Here is a 12,753-nt window from a genome sequence, read left to right as displayed (position 1 = left end):
AGTTGTATTGGCGGGTCATATGGACGGGAGGGGGGAGGTGTTTGTTATGCGGGATTAATTTGTGACATATTAAATAGAATGGACCTGCTATCCCCGTTTAAATAAGAAAATCGCATTTCAGTAGGCCTTTAAAGTTACCTTAATACATTGTTGATAAACAATGTTATTGACATTGAGACCAAATGAACCATTGATGTAATAATAACACATAATAAGAACTAGACTCGATGAAGGAATTGTGTGTGAATGCTCCAATGCTGAAGTTGAACTTCAAAATGACGAATTGTTGAAGTAAAGCACACGATTCCTGAACTGGTTGAATATTTTCAAGTGTGAACAGTTTGAATCGGATGAAAAATGTGGGAGTTGTGGAACTTTGAAGAATGTCTCATTGGTTTCACTGGGAATTTCCCAAAAATGTGGACATTTCGGGAAATGCGGTAATTTTTTTGAAAATGGTAAAAAAAAACTTGGTGGAGAAATGTTGAAGTAGTAACATGTTGAATTGAGAAATGGTATTACAGAATTCCTGGAATTTCGGAAAACAGGAATTTTTCCAGGTTAAAAAACTTGGGTTTTATGTCCTGATTAAGAGGAATGTTTTGACGGTGGAACGCTTGAAGTGGGTTAAAAAATGTGGGAGGAGTAGTCGCCAGAAAAAAGGGTGGAAATAGGGCTTTGGAAAACCAGAAATTCTGAAAAATCCTGGAATTTTTTTTAACTAGAAAAAAGTTTGAATTTCCAGAATGGTGTAATGTGTTGAAGGTGGAATGCTTTGAATAGGTTGAAAAATGTGGAAATGGTGGAAGTTTGAAAAATGGCCAATTCATTTTGAATGGGAAAAATGTCCCGGAAAACCTGGAATTCTGGGAAAACTGGGAAAATTTGGGAATTTGTCAAGGGAAAGCCTGTGATTCCCGATTAGGCTGAACAGTTTGAAGTTGAAATGCTTTGAATCAGATGAAAAATGTGGGAGTTTAAAGAATGTCCCATTGGTTTCACTGGGAATTTCCCAAAAATGTGGGAATTTCGGGAAATGCGGGAATTTTTTTGAAAATTGTAAAAAAAAAACTCGGAGAAATGTTGAAGTAGTAACATGTTGAATTGAGAAATGGTCTTACGGAACTCCTGGAATTTTGGAAAAATGGGAATTTTTCCAGGTTAAAAAACTTTTTTTTTTTTGTCCTGATTAAGAGGAATGTTTTGATGGTGGTACGGTTAAAATGCGTTGAAAAATGTGGGAGGAGTAGTCGCCAGAAAAAAGGGTGGAAATAGAGCTTTGGAAAAGCAGGAATTCTGAAAAATCCTGGAATTTTTTTTAACTCGAAAAAAGAAGTTTGAATTTCCATGATGGTGGAATGTGTTGAAGGGGGAATGCTTTGAATAGGTTGAAAAATGTGGAAATGGTGGAAGTTTGAAAAATGGCTAATTCATTTTGAATGGGAAAAATGTCCCGGAAAACCTGGAATTCTGGGAAAACTGGGAAAATTTGGGAATTTGTCAAGGGAAAGCCTGTGTTTCCCGATTAGCCTGAACAGTTTGAAGTTGGAACGCTTTGAATCAGATGAAAAATGTGGGAGTTTAAAGAATGTCCCATTGGTTTCACTGGGAATTTCCCAAAAATGTGGGAATTTCGGGAAATGCGGGAATTTTTTTGAAAATTGTAAAAAAAAAACTCGGAGAAATGTTGAAGTAGTAACATGTTGAATTGAGAAATGGTCTTACGGAACTCCTGGAATTTTGGAAAAATGGGAATTTTTCCAGGTTAAAAAACTTTTTTTTTTTTTGTCCTGATTAAGAGGAATGTTTTGATGGTGGTACGGTTAAAATGCGTTGAAAAATGTGGGAGGAGTAGTCGCCAGAAAAAAGGGTGGAAATAGAGCTTTGGAAAAGCAGGAATTCTGAAAAATCCTGGAATTTTTTTTAACTTGAAAAAAGAAGTTTGAATTTCCATGATGGTGGAATGTGTTGAAGGTGGAATGCTTTGAATAGGTTGAAAAATGTGGAAATGGTGGAAGTTTGAAAAATGGCCAATTCATTTTGAATGGGAAAAATGTCCCGGAAAACCTGGAATTCTGGGAAATCTGGGAATATTTGTGAATTTGTCAAGGGAAAGCCTGTGATTCCCGATTAGGCTGAACAGTTTGAAGTTGGAATGCTTTGAATCAGATGAAAAATGTGGGAGTTTAAAGAATGTCCCATTGGTTTCACTGGGAATTTCCCAAAAATGTGGGAATTTCGGGAAATGCGGGAATTTTTTTGAAAATTGTAAAAAAAAAAAAACTCTGAGAAATGTTGAAGTAGTAACATGTTGAATTGAGAAATGGTATTACGGAATTCCTGGAATTTTGGAAAAATGGGAATTTTTCCAGGTTAAAAAACGTTTCTTTTTTTTTGTCCTGATTAAGAGGAATGTTTTGATGGTGGTACGGTTAAAATGCGTTGAAAAATGTGGGAGGAGTAGTCGCCAGAAAAAAGGGTGGAAATAGAGCTTTGGAAAAGCAGGAATTCTGAAAAATCCTGGAATTTTTTTTAACTCGAAAAAAGAAGTTTGAATTTCCATGATGGTGGAATGTGTTGAAGGTGGAATGCTTTGAATAGGTTGAAAAATGTGGAAATGGTGGAAGTTTGAAAAATGGCCAATTCATTTTGAATGGGAAAAATGTCCCGGAAAACCTGGAATTCTGGGAAATCTGGGAATATTTGTGAATTTGTCAAGGGAAAGCCTGTGATTCCCGATTAGGCTGAACAGTTTGAAGTTGGAATGCTTGGAATCAGATGAAAAATGTGGGAGTTTAAAGAATGTCCCATTGGTTTCACTGGGAATTTCCCAAAAATGTGGGAATTTCGGGAAATGCGGGAATTTTTTTGAAAATTGTAAAAAAAAAAACTCTGAGAAATGTTGAAGTAGTAACATGTTGAATTGAGAAATGGTATTACGGAATTCCTGGAATTTTGGAAAAATGGGAATTTTTCCAGGTTAAAAAACGTTTCTTTTTTTTTGTCCTGATTAAGAGGAATGTTTTGATGGTGGTACGGTTAAAATGCGTTGAAAAATGTGGGAGGAGTAGTCGCCAGAAAAAAGGGTGGAAATAGAGCTTTGGAAAAGCAGGAATTCTGAAAAATCCTGGAATTTTTTTTAACTCGAAAAAAGAAGTTTGAATTTCCATGATGGTGGAATGTGTTGAAGGTGGAATGCTTTGAATAGGTTGAAAAATGTGGAAATGGTGGAAGTTTGAAAAATGGCCAATTCATTTTGAATGGGAAAAATGTCCCGGAAAACCTGGAATTCTGGGAAATCTGGGAATATTTGTGAATTTGTCAAGGGAAAGCCTGTGATTCCCGATTAGGCTGAACAGTTTGAAGTTGGAATGCTTTGAATCAGATGAAAAATGTGGGAGTTTAAAGAATGTCCCATTGGTTTCACTGGGAATTTCCCAAAAATGTGGGAATTTCGGGAAATGCGGGAATTTTTTTGAAAATTGTAAAAAAAAAAAACTCTGAGAAATGTTGAAGTAGTAACATGTTGAATTGAGAAATGGTATTACGGAATTCCTGGAATTTTGGAAAAATGGGAATTTTTCCAGGTTAAAAAACGTTTCTTTTTTTTGTCCTGATTAAGAGGAATGTTTTGATGGTGGTACGGTTAAAATGCGTTGAAAAATGTGGGAGGAGTAGTCGCCAGAAAAAAGGGTGGAAATAGAGCTTTGGAAAAGCAGGAATTCTGAAAAATCCTGGAATTTTTTTTAACTCGAAAAAAGAAGTTTGAATTTCCATGATGGTGGAATGTGTTGAAGGTGGAATGCTTTGAATAGGTTGAAAAATGTGGAAATGGTGGAAGTTTGAAAAATGGCCAATTCATTTTGAATGGGAAAAATGTCCCGGAAAACCTGGAATTCTGGGAAATCTGGGAATATTTGTGAATTTGTCAAGGGAAAGCCTGTGATTCCCGATTAGGCTGAACAGTTTGAAGTTGGAATGCTTGGAATCAGATGAAAAATGTGGGAGTTTAAAGAATGTCCCATTGGTTTCACTGGGAATTTCCCAAAAATGTGGGAATTTCGGGAAATGCGGGAATTTTTTTGAAAATTGTAAAAAAAAAAACTCTGAGAAATGTTGAAGTAGTAACATGTTGAATTGAGAAATGGTATTACGGAATTCCTGGAATTTTGGAAAAATGGGAATTTTTCCAGGTTAAAAAACGTTTCTTTTTTTTTGTCCTGATTAAGAGGAATGTTTTGATGGTGGTACGGTTAAAATGCGTTGAAAAATGTGGGAGGAGTAGTCGCCAGAAAAAAGGGTGGAAATAGAGCTTTGGAAAAGCAGGAATTCTGAAAAATCCTGGAATTTTTTTTAACTCGAAAAAAGAAGTTTGAATTTCCATGATGGTGGAATGTGTTGAAGGTGGAATGCTTTGAATAGGTTGAAAAATGTGGAAATGGTGGAAGTTTGAAAAATGGCCAATTCATTTTGAATGGGAAAAATGTCCCGGAAAACCTGGAATTCTGGGAAATCTGGGAATATTTGGGAATTTGTCAAGGGAAAGCCTGTGATTCCTGATTAGGCTGAACAGTTTGAAGTTGGAATGCTTTGAATCAGATGAAAAATGTGGGAGTTGTGGAACTTTAAAGAATGTCGCATTGGTTTCACTGGGAATTTCCCAAAAATGTGGGAATGTCGGGAAATGCGGGAATTTTTTTGAAAATTGTAAAAAAAAAAAAAACTCGGAGAAATGTTGAAGTGTAACATGTTGAATTGAGAAATGGTATTACGGAATTCCTGGAATTTTGGAAAAATGGGAATTTTTCCAGGTTAAAAAACTTTTTTTTTTTTTGTCCTGATTAAGAGGAATGTTTTGATGGTGGTACGGTTAAAATGCGTTGAAAAATGTGGGAGGAGTAGTCGCCAGAAAAAAGGGTGGAAATAGAGCTTTGGAAAAGCAGGAATTCTGAAAAATCCTGGAATTTTTTTTAACTCGAAAAAAGAAGTTTGAATTTCCAGAATGGTGGAATGTGTTGAAGGTGGAATGCTTTGAATAGGTTGAAAAATGTGGAAATGGTGGAAGTTTGAAAAATGGCCAATTCATTTTAAATGGGAAAAATGTCCCGGAAAACCTGGAATTCTGGGAAAACTGGGAAAATTTGGGAATTTGTCAAGGGAAAGCCTGTGATTCCCGATTAGGCTGAACAGTTTGAAGTTGGAACGCTTTGAATCAGATGAAAAATGTGGGAGTTTAAAGAATGTCCCATTGGTTTCACTGGGAATTTCCCAAAAATGTGGGAATTTCGGGAAATGCGGGAATTTTTTTTAAAATTGTAAAAAAAAAAAAACTCGGAGAAATGTTGAAGTAGTAACATGTTGAATTGAGAAATGGTATTACGGAATTCCTGGAATTTTGGAAAAATAGGAATTTTTCCAGGTTAAAAAACTGTTTTGTTTTTTTTGTCCTGATTAAGAGGAATGTTTTGACGGTGGTACGGTTAAAATGCGTTGAAAAATGTGGGAGGAGTAGTCGCCAGAAAAAAGGGTGGAAATAGAGCTTTGGAAAAGCAGAAATTGTGAAAAATCCTGGAATTTTTTTTAACTTGAAAAAAAGTAGTTTGAATTTCCAGGATGGTGGAATGTGTTGAAGGTGGAATGCTTTGAATAGGTTGAAAAATGTGGAAATGGTGGAAGTTTGAAAAATGGCCTATTCATTTTGAATGGGAAAAATGTCCCGAAAACCTGGAATTCTGGGAAATCTGGGAATTTTTTGGAATTTGTCATGGAAAGACCCGCAATTCCCGAATAGGCTGAACAGTTTGAAGTTGGAACGCTTTGAATCGGGTGAAAAATGTGGAAGGTAGAGCGCGACAAAATCTGGAGAAGAAGAAGAAGTTGAATAATAAATAGATGAATTGTGGTGCAGAAAAGCATATTATTGTGTGAATGTTCCAAATATTCACACAATAATCCATGCATATCCTTTCAAATGCCATAAACGTGTGTTTCTCGTATATTTTAACATCGTAATTGTGATTGCCACAATGCAGGCACTGAGAAGGGCAACCGGCCGTAGCAAAGGCACATCAAAAGGTACCGGTATGGCGGTATTGTCACAAATATATACCATTTTCAATGGGAGACAGGTCTGGACTACAGGCAGGCCAGTCTAGTACCCGCACTCGTTTACTACGAAGCCACGCTGTTGTAACACGCGGCTTGGCATCGTCTTGCTGAAATAAGCAGGGGCGTCCAGGATAACAATATATGTTGCTCCAAAAGCTGTATGTACCTTTCAGCATTAATGGTGCCTTCACAGATGTGTAAGTTACCCATGCTTTGGCCACTAATACACCCCCATACCATCACACATGCTGCCTTTTACACTTTCACCCTAGAACAGTCCGGATGGTTCTTTTCCTCTTTGGTCCGGAGGACACGACGTCCACAGTTTCCAAAAACAATTTAAAGTGTGGACTCGTCAGACCACAGAACACTTTTCCACTTTGTATCAGTCCATCTTAGATGAGCTCAGGCCCAGCGAAGTCTTTCTGGGTGTTGTTGATAAATGGCTGTGGCTTTGCATAGTAGAGTTTTAACTTGCACTTACAGATGTAGCGACCAACTGTAGTTACTGACAGTGGTGTTCTGAGGTGTTCCTGAGCCCATGTGGTGATATCCTTTACACACTGATGTGGCTTTTTGATGCAGTAGCGCCTGAGGGATCCAAGGTGTGTAATACCATGGCTTACGTGCAGTGATTTCTCCACATTCTCTCAACCTTTTGATGATATTACGGAGCGTAGATGGTGAAATCCCTAAATTCCTTGCTTGAGAAATGTTGTTCTTAAACAATTTGCTCAGGCATTTGTCGACAAAGTGGTGACCCTCGCCCCGTCCTTGTTTGTGAACGACTGAGCATTTCATGGAAGCTGTTTTTATACCCAATCATGGCACCCACCTGTTCCCAATTAGCCTGTTCACCTGTGGGATGTTCCAAATAAGTCTTTGATGAGCATTCCTCAACTTTCTCACTCTTTTTTGCCACTTGTACCAGCTTTTTTGAAACATGTTGCAGGCATCAAATTCCAAATGAGCGAATATTTGCAAAAAAATAAAGTTTCTCAGTGTGAACATGAAATATATTGTCTTTGCAGTCTATTCAATTGAATATAAGTTGAAAAGGATTTGTTGTATTCTCTTTTTATTTACCATTTACACAACCTGACAACTTCACAAAACTGGAACATAAGTGGCCTAAAATAAGTATGGGTGAGGTAGCTTGCTGCAGTCAGACACATTTTACAACTCTGCTCTACTTTATATCCAATGAATCTATCCATTATAGTCGTTTACTAATCAATTCTATAATCGTCCATGTCCGAATTGCCATGTATTTAAATTGGTATTATTTCCACAACCTCTAGTAGTAATCTTTCACATTCATAATAACATGTCATATTTATATATTTTGATCATTTTAAACATAACTTGATGAGAGACAACAAAGACTTTGGGACAAATGATGATCCAGAAACTTTTATTTTTGAGACTGAACATAAGGAGGATGATCTACAAGTTATAGAAGCTGTGTGCTAAACCGATGCAGATTTAGTCAAACACTAAGCACCATGTATTAGCATTGCTAAGTGCTAAACAAGAATAAAATAAAACAATCACTTACTGTACAATGTCTGCTCTCACTGGGATGTTTATATCTTCCCGTTTACGTGAACAGTTCATCATAATGCTCAAAAAGGTGCTTCAAACCGTCGTCTTTTTGGCCATCTCCGTGTTTAAGTTGGATGTCAAAGTTGACCAACTTGTGGGTTTATGTCCACAATCTTCTACTATCCAGGTGAGAGGCAGGATTTACGATCTAAAGGAGGGGTGCTCACCGCCGTGTATAAATATAGGCTAGTAGAGATAGTCACACAATTCAGGTAGCATGCAAGTCTGCATCTTTGACGTACTTTTTTAACCTTCAAAAAGGTCATTTTCTGCAGATTTGCGCCATCCCCAGGCGTTGTTCTGTAACCAGCTCCTCCGAGATATTTCATCCGATTGCTTTCAAACTTTACGCAGACCTATTAGACGTATGGAGGACGCTAAATTTCCAAGCGTGCAGGTTTTCATGACAAGACGTGGGCAAAACACGGCGACATCCTTCTCTGTTGAGCCTCGGAAAAGTCACAACTTTACCGTAGAGCAGGGGACTCAAATCCAAACGCAACTTGTTAGCCTGTAAAAAAATATATATATAAATCTTAAAAATTTCACAGTAAAAATTCTGGTGACTGCCAGTTTTTCTCCTTAAAATCTATGGCCATTTGTTTATTTATTTTACTGTTTGTTACTGTAAATTGAAAAACAGTACCACTGTTATTTTTACAGGAAAATGTTGGCGACTGAGCTGCTGGTTTTTTTGTTTAATTTTTACAGAAATATCTATGGCCATTTTTTTTCTTTGTTACTATAAAGTAAAAGTTTATTTACATACCTTAATTGTTTGCAAATGAAGCAATGTAGTATCTGTTAGTCTCCAAAATAACATGTTTTTTTTCCCCATTTGGTGGAAGATTACCATATTTTCCAGACTACAAGAATTTAATGTTTTCCTGTAAAATGTAGTGGGTGCGGCTTATATACCGGTGTATATAAGCCGCACCCACTACATTTTACAGGAAAACATTTTTCCCCCATATATTAGCCGACTATAAGCCGCAGTTATATACGTTGTGAAATGAGTTATTTACACAGAAATGTTTATTTACATACCTTAATTGTTTGCAAATGAAGCAATGTAGTATCTGTTAAAAATAACATGGGTTTTTTTTCCATTTGGTGGAAGATTACCAAATTTTCTGGACTACAAAGCACACCGGTATATAAGCTGCGCCCACTAAATTTTACAAGAAAAAAATGTTTTCCCATATATTAGCCGACTACAAGCCACAGTTATATACGTTGTGAAATGAGTTATTTACATACCTTAATTGTTTGAAAATGAAGCAATGTAGTATCTGTTAGTCTCCAAAATAACATGTTTTTTTCCCCATTTGGTGGAAGATTACCAAATTTTCTGGACTACAAAGCCCATCCATCCATCCATCTTCTTCCGCTTATCCGAGGTCGGGTCGCGGGGGCAGCAGCCTAAGCAGGGAAGCCCAGACTTCCCTCTCCCCAGCCACTTCGTCCAGCTCTTCCCGAGGGATCCCGAGGCGTTCCCAGGCCAGCCGGGAGACATAGTCTTCCCAACGTGTCCTGGGTCTTCCCCGTGGCCTCCTACCGGTCGGACGTGCCCTAAACACCTCCCGAGGGAGGCGATCAGGTGGCATCCTGACCAGATGCCCGAACCACCTCATCTGGCTCCTCTCGATGTGGAGGAGCAGTGGCTTTACTTTGAGCTCCTCCCGGATGGCAGAGCTTCTCACCCTATCTCTAAGGGAGAGCCCTGCCACCCGGCGGAGGAAACTCATTTCGGCCGCTTGTACCCGTGATCTTGTCCTTTCGGTCATAACCCAAAGCTCATGACCATAGGTGAGGATGGGAACGTAGATCGCCCGGTAAATTGAGAGCTTTGCCTTCCGGCTCAGCTCCTTCTTCACCACAACGGATCGATACAGCGTCCGCATTACTGAAGATGCCGCACCGATCCGCCTGTCGATCTCACCATCCACTCTTCCCTCACTCGTGAACAAGACTCCCAGGTACTTGAACTCCTCCACTTGGGGCAGGGTCTCCTCCCCAACCCGGAGATGGCACTCCACCCTTTTCCGGGCGAGAACCATGGACTCGGACTTGGAGGTGCTGATTCTCATCCCAGTCGCTTCACACTCGGCTGCGAACCGATCCAGCGAGAGCTGAAGATCCTGGCCAGATGAAGCCATCAGGACCACATCATCTGCAAAAAGCAGAGACCTAATCCTGCAGCCACCAAACCAGATCCCCTCAACGCCTTGACTGCGCCTAGAAATTCTGTCCATAAAAGTTATGAACAGAATCGGTGACAAAGGGCAGCCTTGGCGGAGTCCAACCCTCACTGGAAACGTGTCCGACTTACTGCCGGCAATGCGGCAATGGACTACAAAGCACACCGGTATATAAGCCGCGCCCACTAAATTTTACAAGAAAAAAATGTTTTCCCATATATTAGCCGACTACAAGCCACAGTTATATACGTTGTGAAATGAGTGGGACGGCGTGGCGCAGTGGAAGAATGGCCGTGCGCGACCCGAGGGTCCCTGGTTCAATCCCCACCTAGTACCAACCTCGTCATGTCCGTTGTGTCCTGAGCAAGACACTTCACCCTTGCTCCTGATGGGTGCTGGTTAGCGCCTTGCATGGCAGCTCCCTCCATCAGTGTGTGAATGTGTGTGTGAATGGGTAAATGTGGAAGTAGTGTCAAAGCGCTTTGAGTACCTTGAAGGTAGAAAAGCGCTATACAAGTACAACCCATTTATCATTTATTTATTTATTTATTTACATACCTTAATTGTTTGCAAATGAAGCAATGTAGTATCGGTTAGTCTCCAAAATAACATGTTTTTTCCCCATTTGGTGGAAGATTACCATATTTTCCGAACTACAAAGCACACAAAAGCCGCACCCACTAAATTTTACAAGAACATTTTTTCCCCCATATACTAGCCGACTATAAGCCGCAGTTACATACGTTGTGAAATGAGTTATTTACACAGAAATGTTTATCTACATACCTTAATTGTTTGCAAATGAAGCAATGTAGTATCTGTTAGTCTACAAAATGACATGTTTTTTTTCCCCAATTTGGTGGAAGTACCTCTGTTATTTGTCACCGCAAAATTCTGCCGACTCAGCTGCTACTGTGTTATGGTAAAATGTACTTTTACTGTCTCTGCGATGCATTACTGTGAAAGGAAAAATGGCCACTTTTGGCCAATGAGCTGCCAGCTTTTACAGTAAAATCTACAGAGCAATTTTATTTTTTTTTGACCGGGTAGCCTCGCGGACGTGCCATGGATGATTGTGCAGCTTGAAAGAGGTCAGTATGAATATGCATTACATTTGGTAGCCACCCTAAGGCGGGCCAAACGGAATGACAACGTCGTGCCGAAATTGGCCTGCGGGCCCCACTTTGGGTAAAGGCGCTGCAAAAAGGTGTTTAATAACGATATCTGGTTGTTTGGATATATTTGTAGAGTACTCGCATTGTTAGCCTCCTCTTACTTTCCGTATTTTGCGATTTAGAATGTGTTCTTGTCTCATAAGGCTTGTAGGCCATACCCACAATAATGAAGCCCCTGTGCTCCTCACAGACCTACTCTGGCCTCTTCTGCGTGGTGGTGAACCCTTACAAGAACCTGCCCATCTACACCGAGTCCATCGTGGAGATGTATCGAGGAAAAAAGCGTCACGAGATGCCGCCGCACATTTACGCCATATCGGAGGCGGCGTACCGGAGCATGCTTCAAGGTACTTCACGCTGATATCTGTGACCTTTCACCCCTGCTATCGGCCCGGGCCGGACTGGAATGTGACCTTTGGCCACACCGTAAGAGCGAAACCTAGGCGTGGTATGGCCTGTTATCAAAAGCTGACGTGAATCAGTCGAGATTGCCCTGAAAGGCTGGCCGCTCAATATTCAGTCACCGCGGCCATTTTGACCTCCACAAAGTGAAAGAAGAGCACCTAAAAGTGCTGGAAGGATGATTGCGCAACACCTGCGCCCCAGGGTGCCTTCCTGAGATAACAGGACGGGGCAGATCGGATTCTGGGTCTTTACGTATCACCCGCCGCCGCCCTCGGGGGTTGGGCTGTGGGCGTGTCGCTGTGGTGACAGGAACCAGTAGGACCAGTATGAATTCTTCCACCATGAACACGCCAGCAGGTTTTTTTTTTCTTTCTGGAAAAGCAACCGTAAAAATGGTATAGACCTGGATCACACTGCGAAATGTGGGCGTGTGGCGGGAGATCTACCGAGCACGGTGCAGGCCACTATATTGAGGATTTCCTAACACCATCTGTCATCGTGCATTACAGACTGACTGATACGTCTTTATCGCTAATATAGCCTATTTTTCAGACTATAGAGCGCACCGCGTAAATAAGCCAACCCACTAAATGTAGGATTTTTCCATATAATTGCCGCACCGGACTATAAGTCGCAGATATATACGTTGTGAAATGAGTTATTTACACAGAAATGTTTATTTACATACCTTAATTGTTTCCAAATGAAGCAATGTAGTATCTGTTAGTCTACAAAATAACATGTTCCCCCCCCCATTAGTGGAAGATTACCGTATTTTCCAGACTACAAAGTGCACCGGTATATAAGCTGCCCCCACTAAATTTTACAAAACAAAAATGTTTGCCATATATTAGCCGCTCCGGTCTATAAGACGCAGATATATACGTTGTGAAATGAGTTATTTACACAGAAATGTTTATTTACATACCGGTACCTTAATTGTTTCCAAATGAAGCAATGTAGTATCTGTTAGTCTACAAAATAACATGTCCCCCCCCTCCCCCCATTTGGTGGAAGATTACTGTATTTTCCAGACTACAAAGCGCACCGGTATATAAGCCGACCCACTAAATGTATGATTTTTCCATAAACTAGCCACACCGGACTATAAGCCGCAGATATATACTTTGTGAAATGAGTTATTTAGACAGAAATATTTTGTAAATGTTTATTTACATACCTTAATTGTTTCCAAATGAAGTAATGTAGTATCTATTAGTCTACACAATAACATGTTTTCCCCCCCCATTTGGTGGAAG

At 39.8% G+C, this 12,753-nt stretch overlaps 1 protein-coding gene across 5 annotated transcripts in view; it reads left to right on the top strand.

The window, feature by feature from the left end:
* myh14 (myosin, heavy chain 14, non-muscle) overlaps positions 1-12,753 on the top strand; it is a 149,939-nt gene that overhangs the window by 40,859 nt on the left and 96,327 nt on the right. For all 5 annotated transcript variants that reach the window (XM_072913082.1, XM_072913081.1, XM_072913080.1 and 2 more), the window contains exon 4: positions 11,280-11,436. In XM_072913082.1, the coding sequence (XP_072769183.1) occupies positions 11,280-11,436 (157 nt within the window). The remainder of the gene's footprint in view (positions 1-11,279; positions 11,437-12,753) is intronic.

This window comes from Nerophis lumbriciformis, linkage group LG04 (assembly GCF_033978685.3).
Source record: "Nerophis lumbriciformis linkage group LG04, RoL_Nlum_v2.1, whole genome shotgun sequence".
NCBI lineage: Eukaryota > Metazoa > Chordata > Actinopteri > Syngnathiformes > Syngnathidae > Nerophis > Nerophis lumbriciformis.
Note: the sequence above shows the minus strand (reverse complement) of the source record. Positions and strands in the feature narration are given on the sequence as shown.